This window comes from Sardina pilchardus, chromosome 20, assembly GCF_963854185.1.
Source record: "Sardina pilchardus chromosome 20, fSarPil1.1, whole genome shotgun sequence".
In the NCBI taxonomy this organism is placed as follows: Eukaryota; Metazoa; Chordata; class Actinopteri; order Clupeiformes; family Clupeidae; genus Sardina; species Sardina pilchardus.
Genome location: NC_085013.1, coordinates 10,205,940 through 10,229,677, shown reverse-complemented (window position 1 = coordinate 10,229,677; position 23,738 = coordinate 10,205,940). Strand labels below are relative to the sequence as shown.

Below are 23,738 nucleotides of genomic sequence, written 5' to 3'. Positions count from 1 at the left end.
CTTTCTAACTTGAGAGGAGACACGTTTTAAATGGGAAAATTATCAGAAATCTTAGTCACTTTTAAACATGAAGCTAGCAGGCGAGAAGCTAATGGTCTAATCCGATTCAGTGATCTATGCTAGGCTGAAGCTAAAAGTTGTATCGCCAGACTCACAGAATGGCTGGGTGAACGGGAACAAGGTAAATATCGATTGTTTTGCTCGAGGGGAGGTGGAAAATGAGCGTATTTCCAAAAATGGCGGAATATCCCTTTAAATTCAATATTTCAAAACAAGTCTATCTATGCCTAGTGTTCGAGGAGATTCAGCAAAATCATTTGGCGTGCACTTTGCCCAGGTGTGGTCAGACAATAAAGGTATGTAACGTTACTTTGTTATGGTGGTAATGAAGTGGCATTCATCGGTAATGGCCTCAGTTAATTTCCTGCTGTTGCACCCAACAGGCTGGAAATATGTACATCATTACAACGTATTACAAATTTTTTTCTGTTTCTATAATTAGAAAACCATCTGGCAATCTACCACTGAAGCGCTACTGCCAGCAGTTGCGTAATCTCTGATGAGCAAATGTTTCCCATAATTCCAATCGGCCGGAAACAACAGGCTACTCCGAGCAGCTCCTTCGTCCCTTAGCTACCGGCCGTTTATAATCAATGTTTTGACTCAATTATACGCGTTAACGTCGGTGTGGAGTCTTAATAAACCCGCCAGTTGCATAGAAAATCAATACAAACATTTGGACATTGGAAGTATTACGTCATTGGATAACATTAGACTTGGGCATAAGGACACTAAGTGGCTAGCTAGCGAGCTAGCCATTTCATCTCTGGTAAGAGCTGTGATAACGTTAGCTATCTTGAGCTATTCGAGATCCCAAGTGTATGTCACGCAGTCAATCATTTATGCATAACTTGACTCGAAAACGGATACATGCTGTTCTTCTTTGCCTTGGTCCTGGCCAGTGTCATCTAGCATGCATATATTTTTTTGGAAATGTTTGATAAGCATGTGCTTGCGCAGATTAACGTTATGTGTTGCTAGCCAATGTTGTGTCTGGATAACGTTAATGCTAGCCAGCTGGCCAATGGCTGCACCATTTGACTGAGGCTTTTGTTTTGGTTTTTGCTCATCAGCCATCAAGCTAATGCCACGCCCACTTAAGCAGTCTGATCTTGATCAAGTTGACATACGACCTCGTAGTACGGCTCATAGCGAATTTATTGTAATATTAGGCAGTTACCAGCTAGTAATTGTAATGTTAGGCTAGCTATGTGGTGTGACCCTAGCTATTTATATCGTACTAACGTTAGCTTTCAACACTGGGGGGATGTCTATGAATACCAGTATGCCCTCTCTACTCGTTTCGTTTCGTTTCTTTTCTTCATGAGATGGTCAATAGGCTACTGTTTTGATTTAATGGGGTTTAGCCAACTGTTTATGCCCCTAGTGCGACGGTATAGTTGGCTGGGAAATCTGACATTGTGAAATCATTAAGGGTGACCCAAATCACCATTCACTCTAATATTACTTTACAGTCAGAGTTCGTGACGTCCTTGTATAAGAAAAGGCCAAATTTCCCAAGGGCAACACAACGGAGGGCACTGGAATAGGGAATGTAGCAGCGGACTAATAAATCCACCAATAGTTTATTGGAATGTAGCGTCTTGACTAATAAATCCATCAACAGTTTAATGTTTTGAAATATAGCCATACCCTTCTATGCCCTCTTGAAACTTATCTTGTATCTATGTTTTATCTCTGCTCTGTTCAAAGACAAATTTATAGATATGGACAACTGTGTATGTGTACACATATACACAGCATGAGTACTATAGGGACAATGCAGTCAGTATGCCCAATTCATTCTGATGATACTGCAAATGGAAGGTAAGCACCCCTGTGTGAATTGACTGTGTTGTTGACTGTGCCCACACTCCTCCTGAAGCTCACGTGTGCGTATGCTTCTTCAGATGTGACGACCCCATTCTAGTGGAGACCATGAGCAACAGCCACCCTCTGCGGCCGCACAGCTCGGCGGCTCAGATCGACCACATGCACCTCCTCTCCGAGCAGCTCGGGGCGCTTTTGCCGGGGGAGGAGTACAGCGACGTCACGCTGGTGGTGGAGGAGAAGCGCTTCCCTGCCCACAGGGTCATCCTGGCAGCTCGATGCCATTACTTCAGGTACCTTGGCAGCACAGCTCTAACCTAACTAGTCTCGCCAGATCCTTGTAGTTCCGCCATGCTCCGTGGAGCTCAGCGAACTACAAGGATCTGGCGAGAGTCAGGTTAGCACAGCTCACCATGGCGGACCATATTCAACAATACACGATCACCATGCCTGACCATATTTTCTTATACTTTCACACTCAGACCAAATACTTTTACAGCGGGGCCACACAGGGTGCACAATTGAAGCGCTCCGTTTGCAAAACATAAACATAGTGGTTAGACCAGTCTTCTAAATCTATCATGTCTGGTGTAGCCAGTTCCATTGATTGTAGCGGAAGCTCATTATTGCAGCTTACGCTCCACAAAAAGAACATTTCTATTACGTCTCTGGTGTAGCCTCCAAACACACACTTGGTGTTTCGTTCTGTCTACTTATTTTATCACTTCACTACACCGCCTCTGCTTCTTTTGCGTCTCACCCTTTTTGCCGTGGAGGACCCACAGGTGTTTATGTGGCATTAAGCTGAAATGAACTGTTTTAATCCTCTGTCTCATGACACCCCTGTGGGGAAATTTCCAGTAATTGGACAACACTTTAGCTGTTAAATGTCTACTCGGGTTGTTGTTGTCTAACTGGTTACACTTTCAAGAAATGTAGACAATGTCTGAGGCAGATTTGTTGCTCTCATGCTCGCCTAGGATGCTTGCGTGTTTGTAACCTGTCTCCTGCGTCATGAGTAAAGTCCAACGCCCACCAGAAGCGTACGCGGCGCGCCGCGCCACGAAAAAAAATAGAATTCCATTGTTTTCAATGGAGCATCGCCCATTGGAAACGTCTGCCGCGCTGCAGCCGCACAGAGATAGAAAACTATTCTAAAATCCTGCGCGGCAAGCCCAGACCGCCGAACACCGCTGAACGCCGCTTCTGGTGGGCGCCGGGCTTAAGGCTTTCCACTCTGCCGTAGGGTTGGCTTGCCTGTGCGTTACTGCTTGCCTCTTTGTGGAGTAATGCTTGATTTTTACCACCCACCCCCCCCCCCACCTTCTCCTCCGTGCAGAGCCCTGTTGTACGGCGGGATGCGCGAGTCCCAGCCGCAGGCGGAGGTGCGCCTGGAGGAGACGCACGCGGAGGCCTTCTCCATGCTGCTGCACTACCTGTACACGGGCCGGGCCAACCTGGCGGAGGCGCGCGAGGAGACGCTGCTGGACTTCCTGGGCCTGGCGCACCGCTACGGCCTGCAGCCGCTGGAGGCGTCCATCTGCGAGTTCCTGCGCACGCTGCTGAGCACGCGCAACGTGTGCCTGGTGTTCGACGTGGCCAGCCTCTACTGCCTGAGCAGCCTGGCCGAGGCCTGCTGCGCCTACATGGACCGGCACGCCCCCGACGTCCTAGAGTCCGAGGGCTTCCTGTCCCTCTCCAAGGTGAGAGTGCAGGACATTGTGTAGTTACCAAACTATTGAAAGAGACACTACAAATTATCCCAATCATTTGACTCTAGCTAGTGTTCTAAACCATGCTCGTGTGATCGTCACACCTTCACCTCTGCTATATGTGTATCTGTTTAATGTTCCCCTTTTTCATGCTCTTCCTGTCTTATGCGACCCTCTCCTTACACTCCTCTACCCCCCCAATTGGACTCTCTTACTCACCCTCTCTCTCCCTCTCTCTGTGGTCCTGCAGACCGCCCTGCTGACGGTGGTGCGCAGGGACTCGTTCGCGGCGAGCGAGCGGGAGATCTTCCAGGCCCTCTGCCGCTGGTGCCGGCACAACGGCGAGGGCGCCGAGTGCCAGGAGGTGATGTCGGCCGTGCGTCTGCCGCTCATGAGCCTGTCGGAAATGCTGAACGTGGTGCGCCCCTCCGGCCTGCTCAGCCCCGACGACCTGCTTGACGCCATCCAGACGCGCTCGGAGAGCCGCGACATGGACCTCAACTACAGGGGCATGCTGAGTGAGTGCAGCGCCATGCTGGCGCACGAGCAACGCTAACGGAACATTTCCTTTTGCCGTGCCAGTGTGGCCCTAATTGAAATGTCTAACTAAAGCTTGCTTAATATGCAAAAATCTATTTACAAATGTTACACCATGGAAAAGATCCTGAGCACAAACAGCTAAAAGCATGATGCCGTTGAACTTTAAGAACTTTGCTCAATGACTGACTTTTAAATTAGGGCCTAGGGTGTTACATGTGACCTTACTAACCTATGCAGTCACAGCTGGGGGAACTGGGGGATTATGGTTGTGGTTGTGGTACAAAAGCAGAAGCTTTTATCAGAATCAGCTTTATTGGCCAGGTTTGTGTAAACAACCAAGGAATTAGAACAAGGTAACTGTGATCCCAGCAAGGTTTAATTAACATCTAGTAAAGTGAATCAAGCCCAACAGCCAATTCTCACTTATCCAATATCCAGTATGAGCTCAGTCACCGAGTGCTCTTTGGCTTTTGTAGTTCCAGAGGAGAACATTGCAACCATGAAGCACGGCGCCGTGGTGGTGAAGGGCGAGCTGAAGTCCGCCCTGCTGGACGGTGACACGCAGAACTACGACCTGGACCACGGCTTCTCGCGGCACCCCATCGAGGAGGACGGCCGGGCCACGGGCATCCTGGTGCGGCTGGGCCAACCCTCCATCGTCAACCACGTGCGCCTGCTGCTTTGGGACAGAGATAGCCGGTGAGCACTGCCTGTACTACTCCATTACGCAGAAACATTTCTCCCTGTCTGTACTAATGCAACATGGAACCGCCTCAAACAACTCACTCAGTTACAGATCATTAAGGGGGAATCATTCAGTGCATTAGGCAGTAAACTGTAGGCTGTGCTGTAGATGGCGACAGATATTAATTTGGGCAGCATTTTCAGAGAGAGAATATGAGCATGAGTAAATCACAGGATCATTCCGGTTCACGAAACACCCTGCACTGAGGCTGAATATATTTATTGCGTGTATATTTCAGTATTATCTAGAGATACCGACGCATTTCTTTGTAGCACTCTACACCATTTCTAGTAGTCTTTTCTTCTGGACACAATAACTTGTAGCGGTGCCTAAGTCTCCTGTGTGGTTCTCTTCCCCTTCTCCTGGCTTCAGGTCCTACTCGTACTATCTAGAAGTGTCGATGGACGAGCTGGACTGGGTCCGCGTCGTGGATCACGCAAAGTTCCTCTGCCGCTCATGGCAGAACCTCTACTTTCCAGCACGGGTCTGCAGGTAAAAACACGCACGCACGCACGCACGCACGCACGCACGCACACACACACTTTTCCCTGAGGACATAAAAAGAATTTTGAAGCTACCATATGTGGGTTTGATCTCTCACCCTCAGACTGGAAATAGTGTCTTTATTTGGTGTGAGCATAAGATGTGAATTTGTGTGTGCTTTCAGGTACATCCGTGTAGTTGGAACTCACAACACAGTCAACAAGGTCTTCCACCTAGTGGCTCTGGAGTGCATGTACACCAGTCGACCCTTCACTCTGGAGAGAGGACTGCTCGGTAAATACACATCTTATTGCAAATTCCCTGTGAACTATTTTAGACTATAATCCCTCTCAGATTATTTTCTTTGTATTTGGTGAGCTTGCTCTCTCTCCCTATTTCTTTCCCACCTGTTTTAATCATACTCGGCCTGAAGGATGCTTAATGTTGTAATGGCTGTTGCAATATTGTGACTGTTGCCAGGCCTTGATTAGATTATAGGCCAGTTTCCCGTAATGTGGGACTGAACTAAACTGAATTGAACTTGTTCCTTCCAGTGCCCACGGAAAACGTCGCCACGGTGATGGCATGTGCCAGCGTGGTCGAGGGCGTGAGTCGGAGCCGGAACGCGTTACTGAACGGGGACACCAGCCACTACGACTGGGACTCGGGCTACACCTGCCACCAGCTGGGCTCTGGAGCCATCGTCATCCAGCTGGCACAGCCTTACATGATCAGCTCCATGCGGTAATGGCACACACACACTCACACACACACACACACACACACACACACACACACACACACACACACACACACACTCATCTTCAAGTCCATCTACTGTATATTCGTAGTTGTTTTCACCGGTTTTAATTAAAAAATTATTTTACACAAGAGAACCAGGTCAGTGCAGAAATGCTGAAAATGATTATGCACACATTCTACAAGTTGCCGTAACTAAACATACTCTCATATGAACCTTGTCATACTTATGTTGATGTGATGATACACTGTTACCTGTAAAACAGCTTAACCCCTGTACATTATTTCCATGACTTATGAAATTTGTACTTGTGAACTCAACATCATTTTTTCCCTGTGTTTGTAGGTTGTTGTTGTGGGACTGTGATGATCGTAGTTACAGCTACTATGTGGAGGTTTCAACCAATCAGCAACAGTGGACCAGGGTGGTAGACCGCACCAAAGTAGCTTGCAGGTATGTGTCCTTACTGAGCGGGAGGCCATCATAATATTTGGACATCATGCTGCCCCTGTACTAATTCCCTCTTACTGTACCTCTCTGTAGATCATGGCAGACGCTACTTTTTGATGGGCAGGCTGCTTCGTTCATTCGTATTGTCGGCACCCACAACACTGCCAATGAGGTAGAGTTTACACACACAAAAAAACCCTCCTTCAAATTCAGCTGAATTGCTCATTCTGCAGATTTGATGTCCTAATGCATAATGTGTCACATCTCCAGGTCTTCCACTGTGTCCATTTCGAGTGTCCCGCCCAGGTGGAAACGGAGGTGAAGGAGAACCCTCCGGGATCTGACCAGAGCGGCCCTGAGCCCAGCTCCCAGCATGCTCCTCTGTCCCGCACCCAGAGGCCTTCGCCCTCTCCCTCCTCCTCCTCCCACTCTTAGACTGACTTGATGTTTATCATGAACAACAACCCCCCCACACCCTCTGAGATGCTTCTTATTATGCTTATGATGTGCTGCTAAAAAAAAGAGATGAATCTATGTAGGCTATATTTATAATAAAACTGTGGTGAATGGTGAAAATTGTTGTGAATTGATGCCGTGCATGACAGCTGTTTTGGGTTGAGGGTTAATTGCTAAAGTTATATTTAGCAGGCGCTTTTGTTTTGCCCAAAGCCACTTGCAGAATTGTAAAGAGATGGTTTCGATAGATAGGTAGATAGTTTATTGATTTATTTGGAAGATGGAGATTGGTGGCCTCATTCAATGAAAAAAAAAGAGAAACTGTATCAAAACTAATGTGCAATTAAGTTCAGACTTGCTCTGGCCTAGCCTGGAAAAAAAGAACCGTGTATTCCACAACAGTGCCTGTGGGGGCGTAACGTTTCGGCTTCAAGCAGAGCCGTATATATACGGCTCTGGCTTCGAGTTCCAACCCTCCGACCAACATTGATCACGTGATGTTATGACGTTTCGTGGGTCGGTACAAAGGCTTATTCGAGGCTGAGCACATCCACTGAAAAATATACATTTCTGAAGTTGGCTTTTAAGGTTTGCCAGATGTCTTTAGGCTTTACGTTTATTATTATAAGTACGCCAATACAATTTATGTCGCTCCTCTCTAGGGTGAAGTCTGAAAAAGTATTCGTGTAGCTGCTGTGAGGCAGTTAGCTCCTGTAGCAGCCTGTTTCACGAAGCCATGTGGCTAACTTAATCGGATCAGTTTGTTGACTTCTTAGAAAAGCCCAGGATTTCAGTGAACAATTTCAACCACAATTTGTGTTCGTCGGCAGATGAATAACGTGAACAAAACACATGATAAGAAATGAACGTACCGTTTGTAAAAGAGGTTATTGTTGATGAAGGAGCCAACATTGTAAATAGAGCATTCAGAAGAGGACGCATTTTAATAGATCGATTTGACCCCTTAGCACATCCAGATGATTATTTGTATGATCAGTATCGATTTAGTCGCGAGGGAATCATTTACCTGGAACAGTTATTAGGACGCCACCTTGCAAGCCCGACGGAGCGGAGTGCAGCCTTCACTGTAGTACAGACACTTTGTATCGGACTCCGCTTTTTTGCCACTGGGACCTATTTATACGCTGTTGGTGACGCTGAAAATATCAGCAAAGCTTCTGTTTCTCGTGCCATCAGAAAAGTTTACCTTGCTTTGAAAAGGTACGTCAATGTATTCATCAGATTCCCTGGCCACGCAAAAGTGGATGTAATCAAGGAAGGTTTCCTTTCAATTGCAGGTAAACAACACAATGAAGAAGCTATTATTGAAGCCTTTCTCGATTGAAACCTATTTAACAACGCTTAACACGTTAATGTTTCCACAGGGATTCCAGATGTCCTTGGTGTTGTGGACTGCACTCAGATTCCCATTAAAGCTCCTCCTGGTCCCCATGAGGGTGATTACATTAATACAAGGGCCTTCTACAGCATCAATGTCCAGGTATAGCAAATCATAACCCACCGTAATGATGTGCAACAGTTGTAGGCCTAATGGATGGCTTAAATCTAAGATTGGGATAAATGGAAATGACTGGCAGCACTTTTTTGTTTTCAGATTATCTGTGACTCTACCTGTGTTATCACTAATATCGAGGCGAAGTGGCCTGGTGCTGTCCTTGATGACCGCATCTTCAAGGAGTCCAGCCTCTGTGACAAATTTGACCAAGGTAGCAACACATTAAACTAAATTAAAAGCAAAACTTGCTCATTTGAAGCTTCTCTATTGCGATCTAATTGCGTTACTGCCGTCCCACAGGTCAATATGATGATGGCATCCTTTTAGGAGACACCGGCTACACCTGCAGGCCCTTCTTCATGACGCCCTACGCTGACCCCAGCCCTGGGCCCCAAGCACGCTTCAATGCAGCTTTGAGACAGACTAGATCCAAGATCGAAACTACCATAGGCCAGCTCAGAGGACGATTTCAGTGCCTTAATGGCCTAAGGGTCGTGCCAGATCGGGCTTGTGACATTACAGTTGCATGTGCAGTGCTGCATAACATTGCAACAATAAGGAAAGAGATTGCTCCACCGGTCTGCCTGCAGCCTGACGATGATGTTGAGACTCTGTATCTTGACGAGCCTGAAGGTCTAGCTATGAGGGACAAGATAGCTGCCCAGAATTTCAGTTGAAGATTTCTCCCGTCTTTGGGTCAGATATGTGATATGGTTACTTTATTACACAAGAGACATTTTTTGATGAAACATTTTTTTATTAAATTATTCATTCTCCTGTGAAGAAAACAGAAATCGTTTAGTTGGTTAAGCTGCATACATAGAATGCAGATTTATCTCTCAACATTAATTTACTTACCAACTGCCTGTCTAGTAACTGTATCTCCTTCTCCACTTTCCTCATTTTGAGTGCTCGGTAGGTCATTTCTTGTTCCCTGTTCTCAATCTCTTTAATTAGGTAATGCCGGTACAGGGTCTTTATGTCTTCTGTGTGTCCCTGTGAAAGGAAAGACAGCAATGAATGTTTATGGTTTTGTTACTGCGAATCGGTACAACTTAATCCAGACACATGAGAATTACCTCTCCAACCCTCTTTCCTGTAGGACGGCCCTTCTCCTGGGCACTGCTGGGTTCAAAATCCTGTAAAAGTAACACGCTCAATTTCGTTTCATTTGATCAGAGTGTTTTTTGTTTTTTCATTTGTGTACACATCCTGAGAGGATGGCTGTCCAAACATGATGGGCATATACTTAATTGGAGCCTCCATGTCAGCCGACATTAAAGACAACAGTGTCACTAAATAGGCAATGTTTCTACAAGAGAGACTCATACCTCATCCATGTGCGTGTAATTGGAGAGTGTTTCATCACACACTGAGTGTTCGGGGTCGCTCTGTGGCGGTGGCAGGAGAGTGAGAGAATGACCCGTCACTGTTCAGACAAGAGTATTTTAGCAATGAGCGAGCAATCCTGTGACGCGTTCCAGAAAGGGATATGTGAAAGATGACGCACACCCACCCCTGATGTAGGAGCTGCTACACGTGGCGGCAGGCTCGGAGCTGGTGCCCCCTGGGATGCCCTCCACCATCGGCCTGCTGGAGCTCTGCTGCACAACAAACTCATCGTCGGACTCGTCCGATTTGATGACGACATTCGTTTGTATCTCATCCTCATCTTTCTTAATGTCTTCCCTCGTCGCTTTTTTCCTGTTGGCTATATACATGAAGATGGTTTTGAGGTGTGAATCTCAAAAACATTTGAAAATTGGTTATTCCTTCATTGAGAACCTACCTGTTTGCACCAGATTTTTATATTTGATTTTCACTTGTTGCCATGTGCGCTTGTAGCCACTGCCAGATTGCCTGAGAAGTCATTTTCATGATATATCGAAAGGTAACAATTCAGATTTATTGTAGTGAGAGATATCAAAAAGTATACAACTCCAATTACAGCTGTTTTTGATCCAGCCTATTTAAATGTTCAGTTATTTAAAATTCCTCATACTTATTTAATCTGTCTGCAATCCTCTGCCAAGCTTCCTCCCTCATTTTTGATGCTCTGACAGTGTTGGATTTATCAGTCAGTATGGGTCGTTCTTCTTCATAGCCCGCTATAAGAAGTTGTTGCTCCTTTGAAGTGAAAAAGTGAGCCCTCTCACTTTTCTCCATGATTTCCATAATTTTATGATCTATAAAACAACCAGGTAAGAAGCTCATGTGACACCTAAAACTTTAGAACTTATAAATAGAGTAGGCCTACACATTTTCAGGCTGTTTCACATTGTATAGAACTGTCAAATCCCACAACAGAGAAACTGGCAACATAATACCCCATAACTTTGACACTTTCTGAAGTAGGCTGATGCAAAATATCCTTCTGGGAGCTAGCTGTCTAACTCTGTGACATTAGCCTAGGCTAGGGTATAATGAAGCACACATATAGATAGTATCTTGGGGCGAACAAAAACTGTTTTCTACACTTGAATGAATATGAGTGGCAGATATTTCAGATCTGAACTCAAGATCATATTAGCATAGGCTATTCAAAATGGTATTTATTTAACTGACAGTGTTAAACAGTCACCTAGTAAATCAAGGCAAGATTTTAAATCTGCTCATTGTTGTCCTTTATAGCCTGAATTTTGAAGCATAGGCTATTCAGACTTACCTCTCTCTGTCCATATACCATAGCCTCATCATCCAAGGTTTGATGCTTAACTTATCATCTCACAACAGTACACGAGTGTGTATCAATGATTGATAGTATTGCTTTATTGAGTAAAACCGCGCATTTAGCAGTCTGTAGTCGTAATCCTCGTTCGTGAAACGCAGTAAACATGATCGAGGGTAGGCTACTGCATTAATGCGCACGCGCCAGTTTATTGACTGTGACGTGGGGTACGTCAAACGCGCCCAGGTGGGTGTTCCTGTTTCATATCCTTTTAGGAATAGATTTACAATGAACACAGAATACGACATGGAGGACCCATCTGCGATTTATTTCTGCCTAGCCTAATCTGTGGGTTTGACGTGACGTGAGCCTAACCATGTGATGCGCCTCAGCCAATGGCAATGCAGATAAACTGCTGAACTCTAGGCCTACTCTATTAGTTAGCCACATCTGATCTGTCAAGTGAATAATAGATTATAGCCTAGGCTACGACCGCCTCCTCAAAGGAAAGTTCATGTTGAAAGAGCTTGTGTGCACACAATTTAACAAATGAAAACCAGTCAGAAGAACAACGTGTTATTTCCGTCTAAACGGCCTCTGCCTTTTTTATTAGGCTACATTATAGCCCTATAGACTCTATCTGCCACATGGGGGCTGCAGTTGGCTACTTCAAACTGGAAGCTGTGTTTTCCCCATTATTGTTATTTAAAAATTCCTGCCAACCTTTGTCAGATTCAAGGTGATGTGATTGTATGAACATTTCAAGAGACATATTAAATAATAATAAAAAAGTTTTATTGAAAATGTAGGCCTAACTTACCATAAGCCTGCTTGAATTATTTCGGTTATACAAACCATTACAAAGTTACTGTATGTGTAATTAAATTGTTAAATTAAAAAAAGCATCATAATTCATTGTAGTTTCTGGTAGCCTACACTTAAAATTTGACATGTTCATCGCACAGTTCAAACAAGGTAGCTTTGTTACTGTAAACCAAGGGAAGTGGATGTGAAACTTGGAGTTTGCAAGGAGCTGCAGGAGTAGGGGTGGGGTAGAAGGCACATGGAGCGTGCATAGGGTGAATTAGAGAAGTGTCTCACATGTGTGTTGAGTTTGAGACCTCAAAAACAGAAGCAATGTTATTGCTCATCAACGTGGCAGTACTGAAATGCTAAGTGTTTCTCATCAAAAATAGCATAAACCTTTTAGACTGACAACTTGTAAAAGTGTATTAATTTATTAACTGATTGATTGATTGATTGATTTTCCACTGCAGGAACCTATAACAACAAACAAATGGCCTAGTTAACTTTGGAACAATAAAAGAAACACCATGTGACAGTGGATGTGATGGTTGAGATACTTTGGTATTCATAATTCAAAGCAGTGATCTCAATTAGGTCTACTACTACAAATCAAAATTCTTACAACATTGTTTTAAATTAAAAGAATCAACCAATCAATCAATTGTTGATGCAGCTAATACACATTTACAAGTTGTCAATCTGAGACTTATGCCTGTTGGGAGGAGTAATAAATGTCACCTCAGTAATGCATTGTGAAATAGTGTTGAAATACTTAAATTAATGAATGCTTTTGTTTCTGTGGTCTCAAACCAGAAAACAAAACCTGGGACACTTCTCTAATTCACCCTATGCTTCACAGTCCTCATGTCCCATGCGCTTCTGATCACCAAGACAGAGCCCAGAGTCTCAGACCCCAATCCAGCACAGAGGAGAGAGGTTAATAGCACACTACCTGGAGGGCATCAAACATTATCCTACAGAGACCTGATACAAGTGGTATGTATGCAATTCAACTTTATTTTCATAACAATGTAAACGGATGTATGACAGAATCTTTAGGGGGAAACTATTCATCATTCATAAGTTAAACATGCAATTATTAAGTAGGTCTATACCTTCCAGTGATTGAGAAGACAAAAATATAATGATATGATTCTGTTGTGACATTCTGAAAATCACAAAGCTGAAAAGGAAGGGTGCAAAAGGACATTGTTACTGTAGCTTCCATAGTCAAAGAAGTGAACCAACATTATATCACCAAAGAGTACAGAATTCTTGTAATTGGGAACAAACATAATCCAATAGTACTCCTCTGCTTTTTTACTGAAAGAAAATGTACCGTGAGAAATTTACATTTACACTTTACAATTTACAGCAAGTGTTTTGAAGAAGTAACATTATGTAGTTTTTGTTGAACAAAACCTAGGTCGATAGTGAATGTGCATATACAAGATTATTTTGACTAACATCAGATAAGGCTGAACGAGATACTGGTGAAGATAAATAACTGCTCTAGTTGGCAGCCTTGATTTCATTGTTTAGTTTCATTGAAAACATCCATAATTCCTCAAGTCAAGTTTTTGCCATCAACTTTTATGTTGTTAACCCTTGACCAACAATACACACACACACGGAAACCCCCCAAAAAATAGTTTTTCCTAAATAACTGAACCGTGGCATGACAACATTTTTATGGTATGTAGGTCTCAAGAGCCCACATCAACTTAGCTATAACGTCTTTATCTTTAGATGACATGTTTTGAACTGCACCAAATTTCACATTTAACATCCTCTGGGAGTATGCCAATGTGGAATTTTATCAATGGGGGGCTATAAAACAAATTGTATGTGTACATTTAGTGACTGTACACCCATCGGCCTGTAGATGGTAATGTTGAGCAAATGTTTGAGATTATACTGTCATACATTCAGAAATACACACACAATGACACCCACACACACACACACACACAAATCCACATGCTCAGACACGCACACACACATAAACACACACACACACACACACACACACACACACACACACACACACACACACACACACAGTAGACAGGCCTGCATATGCACGCACACATGCACCTGCACACACACACACACACACATAAACACGTACAGTACAGGCACGCATGCGCACGCACGCACACACACACACCCACACACTAACACGCACACATGCACTCACTAGTGAACATACACACACACACACAGAAACATAAAACACATACACAAATGCAGACAAGTAGACACACACACACACACACACACACACACCCTATTACCACCACACACTCACAAGCGAAAACTCACAAACAGAGAAGCATACACAAAAGCAAGCACACACATGCACTCATTTACATAAAAGTTGCAGTAGGGGATGGAGTAGGAGGTGGAAACAAATTGACAACCATGATTTATTTTTGCGGCGAGAATGCGCAGGACTAAGCAGCGGTTTGTACCGCTTTGCGATACATTAGTTATTTATTGCTGTAAGAAGAACTGAAACCCAATAATTAGTCTCATACTTTCATACATCTTGAATCTTAATGGGTTTAAAGCAACACTAATGAGTCTTTGTACCTTAAAATAATGTTTCCAAAATCATTTCATGGTTCATCAACTCGTAACATAATTAAGATTCAATAGTTATTTTCACATTACTAATGAAGTCTGATGGAATATGTAACATGCATGAGAAAAGACACTTCAGACATTGCTGAAACGTGATATGACTCAACTTTGTCTCAAACTTCCAACTGTCTCTAAATTAATGCATGTTTAAATAATTGATAAGTGAAACAGTTGGATGGTGAGCAGGGTGGATATCCCTTCATTAGATTTCACCATTAAAGACATGAACCAACACAGCAACAAAAATGTATTAAAGTCAATTCTTGGAGGACAAGCATATTGCATTAGACTCCTGTGGAAAACTAGCCTGGCTAACGCCTACCACTTCTCAAATGAGACGTGGTCTGGCAACCAGACGTTCATTTTCTCGTATTTGAAAAAATGCCCAGATCCGTTCATTGGGCACCACGGATGTCTATCAAATGCGCATAGCTCACCCAACTCGTTCGTATGCAACGCTAAGGGCTGCCATTGACATCAGTGTAAATCCTTTGGCGTCGAATGTAGACGCAAGAAGGCAACGGAAACTTCTCGGATGTTCTGTGATTGGTTCGCCAACATCAGGCGAACATTTGGGCCTTAGTTTCCAGACTGCCTTAGCAGCGGGATTGAAATCACAGCGCAAGGCAGTATGGGAAAACCCAGGCTAGTGGAAAATGGAGAACTGACACAAATTAAACTTTATAGCCTACTAATGTGTGTGGGCTATTGAAGGTTCCCTGGTGGAACAAGGTGTGGAAATTCAAAATTAAATGTGTATTTGTTTAACATCAGATCGGGTTGAACTAGAGGAAGGGGTGGATAAATCACTGCTCTAGTTGCAAGTCGTTTTAATTACACAGAATATTTGATTGTTAAAAATGATAACATTATATCCCGATTTTACTGATTTCATATCACTAATAAAGTTGAATGGAATAATTTAATCATGTATTAAATACTACTAATGCCTTTATTTATATAACAGTTATGATTAAATAATAGTGGTTATTTTCATTACAGACTTGCCAAATTGACATGGGCCTGGTTAACACAGTCAGTAGGTGCCACAGATGGACGTCTTCTAATGGACCTGAGCACAGAATCTCTAAGAGAGTCATCATGCATTTAAGTGTGGACACATGGGTCACTACTCTTCTCTGTTGTACTCTCTACATTGTGGCTTGTGTGAGTCGTGTATCTGGATTCACTTATGGGGTCTGTGAGTTACATGACCCAGAGCAGTTCGGAGGACGTACCAAATTCTTCTGCTACGAAAAAGGTCTTTATTATGTGCCAAAAAACCTTCCACTTGACGTAACTGATATAGACATTTCTCACAATAAAATAAAAGAAATCAAGAGTGGCGACTTCCAAAATCTTACATATTTGGAAACCTTAAACATTTCCTACAACTTAATCTCTTATCTTGAGAAAGGAGCTTTCAGAGACTTGATTTCCTTAACAGAATTGCGCCTGAGCAGTAACCGTTTGACCAGAATCACAAAAGAATTCTTCCTTGGCTTGACCAAACTAAAAGTGCTCCTCCTCGACAAGAACAACATTTCAACCATTGAAAATTCATCATTTTCTATTTTCCACCATCTAGAGTGTGTGAAGCTGTCTAACAATATGTTAAGAGAGATGACATCGATGCAACCCATCTTCAGAGTTCAAACTCTGACCGAAATACATATTCCTTACAACAACATCTCAATTTTTCAGTCGACTGATATTTCAAATTCATCCCTCAGACTTCAAATACTGAATTTAGCTCACAATCCTCTGAACATTTTCAGGATGAATGAAGATATTTTCCCCTATCTTAATGCAGTTGATCTATCCTACTGTTTTACAAATAGAAGTTTAAAATGGGAAGTGCTGAATAGGCCTACACGTTTCTTTAGGAATGTTAAGAGACTTGATATGGCTGGTGTCGATGTCTCATTTGAGCGATTCAACATGATACTGCAAACATTTAATAATTCACTGACCGAGTTAACATTGAGCGCTGTGCCTCTTGCAAAATCCCTTATAGGTTCAACTTGTCATATTCCAACACTTACAACACTTACTCTGAGGGATAACAAAATCAACATCTTAAAAGGCACCGGGCTGGAGAAATGTTTTCAAATTAAGACTATAGACCTATACTATAATAGTCTAGCCGATCTGGAAGATGTCTTTGCATCACTAAAGAATCTTACTTCTTTACAACTAGGTTATAACAAATTTACAAATCTTCCAAGTATGTTACATAATCTATCTTCACTGGAAAGCTTAAATGTTGTATTCAATCGAATTGAAAGATTGGATTGTTCAACCTTTAAAACTCTTCACAAACTGAAAACTCTCAGTTTGTATGGAAACAGCATTAATGTGGTGAAAGACTGTGTATTCCAAGACCTGATCAATCTAAAAGAACTGTACTTAGGATCAAATTGTATTAAATATTTGAGAGGAGCTTTCAAATATGGTCCTGCAAAATTGGAACATCTAGAACTAAGCTCAAACTCATTAGCCTCGCTTAATACTGATGACTTCAGAGGCTTAAAATCCCTGAAGAATTTGGTTTTAAATGACAATAAAATTAATTTAATTGATAACAAGGCTTTCGACAAATTAAGTAGCTTGAAAGTGCTGAACTTGGAGTTTAACAAGATAACAGATGAATCGCTCAGACCTTCTGTATTTTCAGGACTGTCAAAGCTATCAGAACTGTATTTACAGAATAATCACATATTACAAGCTAAAAAATTGCATAATCCTCCTTTTAATAATTTAAAATCCCTTCAAGTGCTTTCAATTTTATCTCAGCGTCATCATAAGACACAGTCTTCCTTGCCTTATAATTTTCTACAAAATTTGACAAATTTGAGAGGTTTTTGGGCCCAAAATGTTGGACTTAAATATTTGCCTCATGATGTATTCAAAGATAACACGCGGCTCACTGAATTAGGCCTGAGTGGAAATGACCTCACTATTCTTTCACCTGATATATTCCTGCCTCTGCAAAAACTCTATAGGCTCTATCTAAGCGAGACTCACCTGAAAACTTTAGATTTTATTATACAAGCGAATCTACATCATCTCTATTATTTGCAGGTCAGCAATAACCAAATTTCATCAATCAATGACACAATCATCACATCCCTTCCTGGGTTAAGGCTACTTGATATGAAAGGAAACACCTTCACCTGCGACTGTAGCAATGCTTGGTTCATAAAATGGGTGGAGGAAGGAAACTTCACACAAGTACTTGCGGCTAATACATTCGAATGTAACAGTCCTCCCGATTTGAAGCAAACTAAATTTCTGAGTGTAGATGTACATTCTTGTTCAGTAAACATTGAGTTTTATTGTTACATATCCAGCACTTGTCTTGTACTCCTGACCATGATCATCTCTCTCATGTATAACTTCCTACGCTGGCAAATAGTTTATGGCTATCATCTCTTCTTGGCATTTCTCTATGATAATAAGAAGAACAGGTCTCACAAGCCATTAGGTTTCCAGTATGATGCTTTTGTTTCCTACAACAAACATGATGAACTTTGGGTCACCAGTGAGTTGCTCCCCAAACTAGAGGGAGAACAGGGATGGAAATTATGTCTGCACCACCGGGACTTCCAACCAGGGAAACCCATCGTGGACAACATCGTGGACGGCATCTACAGCAGCCGCAAGACTATCTGCATCCTCAGCCAGCACTACCTGGAGAGTGAGTGGTGTTCCAGGGAAGTGCAGGTGGCCAGCTTCCGTTTGTTCGATGAGAAAAAGGACGTTCTGATCCTGGTGTTCCTGGAGGACATTCCAGTCTACCGGCTGTCTCCGTACTACAGGATGAGGGGCCTGGTGAAGAAACACACGTACCTCAGCTGGCCCAAAGCGGGACAGGACACTCGGATCTTCTGGGAGAAACTAAGAGTTGCCCTTGGTACCAGAAGGGGTTCTGAGGAGGAGAATACCCTCAGTGATGTGCAGAATTTCCTTTAATCCTTAGCCAGTTATGCTTTCAAACATTCTGTGAAGAGATTATGCCATATGCCCATGCTCAAGTTAGAGTTAGCCACACAAATTTTTTGACATTTTTGACATTTATATCATCAGTGTCCGTGAACTAACTGAAAGCATTAGGATTCGTTGGAATTGGAATATTTTGTGAACTCGTTGGACTGAAGGGTTTCATTTTCTATTCATTGAACATTTAGTATTAATATTAGCATTATCTGATCGCTCAGTTTCTAAAGCTTGACACCATATTGAGTGGCATAGCCTGTTTATTAAGAGTGAGGGATTATCCGATTAATTACTTTGCTTGAAAGAAATCTTGTTTCATTGCATTTTATTATTATTTTAGTGATTTTTACCATTGCGATAGTAAAATAAATCAACGCTTATTTTCTACTTTTCAAATACTGTGTCTGCTGTTTGATATTAGGATATCTTTTCTGGAGTAGAGGCGTTTCATTCTCTGCTGACAGAAAACTGTAGTTTAGGTCATCACTGTTAAATTAGTGAAGGGAGAGTAGGCCTGAGACGAATTGACTTGGGGGTTTCCAGTCATCCAAGGAAGGGTTGTACCCCTATGCGGATGTAGCCTACTGTAGCCTATAGTAATATATATATTCTGTCCGCTTACAAGAAAATGTAAATGTTCGTTCATACTGTAATTAGAGTTAAAGAGGACATAGAATGAATGAATAGAGTATAGCCTACTGTACTGTGTTCTCTGATGTTAAAATAATATATTCAACTTTGATTTATAAAAGATAAACTCAATTGCAATTTTACAAGCCCAATTAAAACCTTATATTTAGGCTGGTTATTGAAATGGTCCTTTAGACTAAATGGCGCCCTCTTTGGCAACCTCAATTGAGCTCCAATGGCTTTGCGATATTTGACATCACAAGTAGGCTTTGTTCTTATTCGCCCATTTTTTTGTAGCTATTTCTAGGTTCAAGATTTTCATATGAAGGAGGGCACAACCATGCCTCACGTTCATGATACCTCATTGGTGATGCACAACCTCTCCTAATTCATCAACACCAAGACAAAAAAGGTTTCCATTCTATGTCACCTTTAACAACTGCATAGGATAACACAAATAAATAAATAAATAAATACATATCAGTAATATCAGCTTGTGGGTAAATAATGTGATTATTATTATGCAGCTTTGCAGACCTTTGGCATTCCTCCTTGCAGGGCCATCTGCAAAAAATGAACAGGATACTAAGAATATCTAGCACCAGTGGGATGTTCTGATCCAGTCCGTCTTTTAAATGGCTGTTATATAATTCGGAGTAGTAGGCCTAATTTAGCTCACTGTCCAATCTTATGAATACCAAAGCATCTCAACCATCAACCATACAGGTTCCTACAGTGGAAAATCAATAAATCAATCAATCCCTTAATAAGTTTATGTTACAAGTTGTCAGTCTAAAAGGTTTATGCTATTTTTGATGAATAACACATCAGTAAACTATCACTTCAGTAATACCTCTTAAGTTGCTTTAAGAGCAATAATACTAAGGTATACCTTGACAGGGACAACAAGGCCACCCATAGCATCTATTTATTTGTAAATACTGTATTTATTCTGTTATTCTCATACATAACTTATACCCTTATTCTTTCTTACTGTTTTTTATGTTATTGTTGAGTGTTGTACTTGAGTGCAAAGATTAACCAGAGTCAAATTCCTTATGTGTTACGCAAACCTGGCCAATAAAACTGATTCTGATTCTGATCCTGATCAGTAAACTATCACTTCAGAGATATCTCTTGCTGCTTTACAGTTTTTTCTGATTGGTTATGCACTTTTTTTGTAACTATTGGCTATTTTTGCAAAACTCTAAACACAAATTGCAAAACTTTTCACCAAATTATCAAAACATTGTAGTTCTCTTGCAAAAGCGGACACAGCTTGATTAACTCTTCACACCTTTGTAAAAATGGTGTTTCTGTATCCATCAGTAAACACAAGCCATCATCTACTAAGCACACATTGTGTCAACTACACACTGATGGTATGAATACAAGACACATCTGGCTTTTGCTTTCTCTGTGCACAAGGTAGGCTACAGTATGTCAGTTTGAGGTCATACTTTTGTCATAGTTCTGTAAACATATAGGAATCCAAACTTCAAGTATTGGTGTTCACACTCATCAAAACAAATACAAAGTCAAAATACAAAATAGTACGGAACCCTTGAAGGCAATATTTTTTGGGAAGGAAGAAAACGTGCGCTCAACTTTGCAAAATCGAGCTCTCGTTTTACTAAATCGTGCACTCGTTTAAGTAGAGCGTGCTCTCGTTTCATTACATCATAGTCTCGCTAATCTAAAATGTGCACATGTTTTAGTTTTTCTTAAAACGGGCGCACGATTAGATAAAAATGTGAGCATGATTTGTATAACACGTGCATTCGTTTTCATTAAATCATGCCCTCGTTTTATGAAATCGAGCCCTCGAATTACAAAATCGTGCTCTCATTTGAATAAATCGAGCTCTCAATGAAAACAAATCGAGAGCTCGTTCTTTGAAAAACGTGCCCATGATTTATAGCTTATAACGTGTGTAAGTTAGAACATGGTGAGCACTATCCAATTTGCTGTTACAGTTGTGACAGTGACAAGTAGGCCTTGGGTCAGTTTGAGGCATTGTGAAAGACATGGATCTACTAAGGGTTTACCATGGGTTATATGTCACACAAAGAAATATGGCAACTTTAGTAACTCAGCATGGTTGTAAGTGCAAGTATACGTTGCGAACAAGCGGCCTTCGCTGCCGTGGCTATGATGACTTAGGTCCCGTTATTGATTTTATTTTGGGCCAACTCCAAGGTCCCGGGAAGTTTCATAGGTATCATTGGATGCACAACAATGTCTAGAATGGCTTGCGGGTGAGAAAAGAGCTGTACGCATCATTCTTAGTGAACTCGACCCTGAAGGATTCCAGTGACGCCGCCGGCGACGCCTGAGAAGAAGACAGGCTACTTCTCGGACCCAGTTTCGTATGGCACATAGACTCATACGATAAATTGAGCCCATATGAAATCTGCAAACGGGTGCATAGACGCCAGCGGCGACACTGGGATCCTTCAGGGTCGAGTTCACTAAGAATGATGCGCACAGCTCTTTTCTCACTCGCAAGCCGTTCTCTAGTTCCGCTTGTTCGCAACGTGTAGGCCTACTTGCACTTACAGCCATGCTGAGTTACTAAAGTTGCCAGTATTTCTTTATGTGACATATCTAACCCATAGTGAACCCTAGATCCATGTCTTTCACAATGCCTCAAACTGACCCAAGGCCTACTTGTCACAACTGTAACAGCAAATGGGATAGTGGTCACCATGTTCTAACTTACGGACATTATAAGCTATAAATCATGGGCACGGTTTTTAAAGAACGAGCTCTCGATTTGTTTTACAGTTTTTCACAATTGCTAGAACACCTTTTTCAGAGCTCTTTACCTTTTTCTCAAAACTGTGAACACAAAACTCATTTCTCAAACTACATTCTCGAAACCCTTCAATCTTGTTGCAAAACTGAACAATTACCTCAAAACACTTTTAACTTTGCTCAAAACTAACTAATGGTCTCAAATCATTGAACACATCAGGCAAAATTACACTCCTGCAGAGCAGTGATAAGACAATACACCAAACAATGGAAGACACAGTTTTCAGGGCAGGGTTTATGGCTCCTGGAGGAATTGTATTCATTCTAATTTGAAAAATAAAATATCACAATGAAAATAAAGAATAAGGACTTATATCACTCTCTACTCATATCCTCTAGCCTATATGAAGATGTAAATCAATAGTTTTGTAAGTGAACAGAAAGACAGGCCAATACTGTACTGAATATGATTTGTACTGTGATGCCACAGACTCTGATAGTACTGTAAGTATGCAATACTGTAATATTGTATTGTGCCTAAATTTAGACTTACTTGGACATACTGATAACTTAGCTCTTTCACTCTCTCAGAGTTGAGCTCAAAGGATAGTACTGTAAGTGTGTAACAGTGGATGTTCAGTGATTACTGTACTGTATGATAATGGACATTTACGCTATTTCTCTTCTGTAGTCTGAATCTTTAATTTAATTTTCAGTCATCCAAGGAAGGGTTGTATCCCTATGCGGATGTACTGTAGGCTATATTCCGTCCGCTTACAAGAAAATTTAAATGTTCATTCATACTGTAGGTATAGAGTTAAAGAGGACATAGAATGAATGAATAGAGTAGCCTACTGTACTGTGTCCTCTGATGTTCAAATAATATATTTAACTTTGATTTATAAAAGATAAACTCAATTGCAATTTTACAAGCCCTTATATTTAGGCTGGATATTGAAATGGTCCTTTTGACTAAATGGCGCCTTCTTTGGCAACCTCAATTGAGCTCCAATGGCTTTGCGATATTTGACATCACAAGTAGGCTTTGTTCTAATTCGCCCATTTTTTTGTGGCTATCTCTAGGTTCTAGGGGAAATGAGCTGATTTCAGTAAAGCATGCTGTAAAGCAACACTAAAAGACTTTTTCTCTGTCGCACACACGCTATTTGTTTATCCAGCAAATAACATACAAGGTAGAATATGTTGCATGATTTTATGAAAGTATGATGTATTGCGACATTGTAGCAAGTCAAATTTGTTGTTGTCTTCACTGAACTACAGATACACTACCCCACCTTGTAAAGTTACATAGTGCGGTTATAGCCGATAGAGGGCTGCGAAGTGAAAGCAGAACTGCTCTTCACCCTGTTACGAGTTGATGAACCGCTGAAATGATTTTGGAAACATTATTTTAAGGTACGAAAAACTCTTTAGTGTTGCTTTAATGGAATCCCTCAGTACAAGCATTGCTTTAAATGCACTGCTGACTGGCATAATATTGATGCACTGTTTGAAGTTGCGCTGCTTTGCTATTAAAATGATAGATAGTCACTCTCATGGGTTGATAGGATGTTATGCCCAAAACACCCATGCTGAAGAAACAGAACAACAACCCTTTTGAACGATGCACGAATGGACACACCCCTAAATGTATTTAAGCTTGTCGCCACTGACCATGC

At 41.8% G+C, this 23,738-nt stretch overlaps 4 protein-coding genes across 5 annotated transcripts; 3 read left to right on the top strand and 1 right to left on the bottom strand.

Annotated features, from left to right (window-relative positions):
* The first annotated feature begins 576 nt into the window (after nucleotides 1-576).
* On the top strand, nucleotides 577-7,156 carry btbd9 (BTB (POZ) domain containing 9). 2 transcript variants are annotated; one of them, XM_062522710.1, is made up of 12 exons: nucleotides 577-829; nucleotides 1,774-1,887; nucleotides 1,971-2,183; nucleotides 3,230-3,593; nucleotides 3,853-4,120; nucleotides 4,619-4,841; nucleotides 5,260-5,379; nucleotides 5,555-5,664; nucleotides 5,925-6,114; nucleotides 6,476-6,583; nucleotides 6,674-6,752; nucleotides 6,851-7,156. In XM_062522710.1, the coding sequence occupies exons 2-12, from the start codon at nucleotides 1,802-1,804 to the stop codon at nucleotides 7,013-7,015; spliced, it is 1,926 nt and encodes a 641-aa protein (XP_062378694.1). In that variant the 5' UTR covers nucleotides 577-829; nucleotides 1,774-1,801; the 3' UTR covers nucleotides 7,016-7,156. The 2 variants fall into 2 exon arrangements, with proteins under 2 accessions (XP_062378694.1, XP_062378695.1); XM_062522711.1 differs by lacking the exon at nucleotides 1,774-1,887.
* Nucleotides 7,157-7,215: 59 nt separating this feature from the next.
* LOC134067432 (putative nuclease HARBI1) lies at nucleotides 7,216-9,376 on the top strand. Its single transcript, XM_062522712.1, has 4 exons — nucleotides 7,216-8,334; nucleotides 8,422-8,537; nucleotides 8,652-8,763; nucleotides 8,853-9,376. The coding sequence occupies exons 1-4, from the start codon at nucleotides 7,899-7,901 to the stop codon at nucleotides 9,227-9,229; spliced, it is 1,041 nt and encodes a 346-aa protein (XP_062378696.1). The 5' UTR covers nucleotides 7,216-7,898; the 3' UTR covers nucleotides 9,230-9,376.
* Nucleotides 9,351-11,551, bottom strand: LOC134067979 (uncharacterized). The gene is made up of 7 exons (XM_062523472.1): nucleotides 11,218-11,551; nucleotides 10,555-10,738; nucleotides 10,342-10,412; nucleotides 10,069-10,263; nucleotides 9,884-9,981; nucleotides 9,632-9,691; nucleotides 9,351-9,548 (listed from the first exon to the last, which is right to left on the bottom strand). The coding sequence occupies exons 2-7, from the start codon at nucleotides 10,725-10,727 to the stop codon at nucleotides 9,351-9,353; spliced, it is 795 nt and encodes a 264-aa protein (XP_062379456.1). The 5' UTR covers nucleotides 10,728-10,738; nucleotides 11,218-11,551.
* A 1,356-nt stretch (nucleotides 11,552-12,907) lies between these two features.
* On the top strand, nucleotides 12,908-19,062 carry LOC134067148 (toll-like receptor 13). Its single transcript, XM_062522229.1, has 2 exons — nucleotides 12,908-13,023; nucleotides 15,676-19,062. Exon 2 carries the CDS (start codon nucleotides 15,691-15,693, stop codon nucleotides 18,646-18,648), a length of 2,958 nt encoding a protein of 985 aa, XP_062378213.1. The 5' UTR covers nucleotides 12,908-13,023; nucleotides 15,676-15,690; the 3' UTR covers nucleotides 18,649-19,062.
* Nucleotides 19,063-23,738: the final 4,676 nt, after the last annotated feature.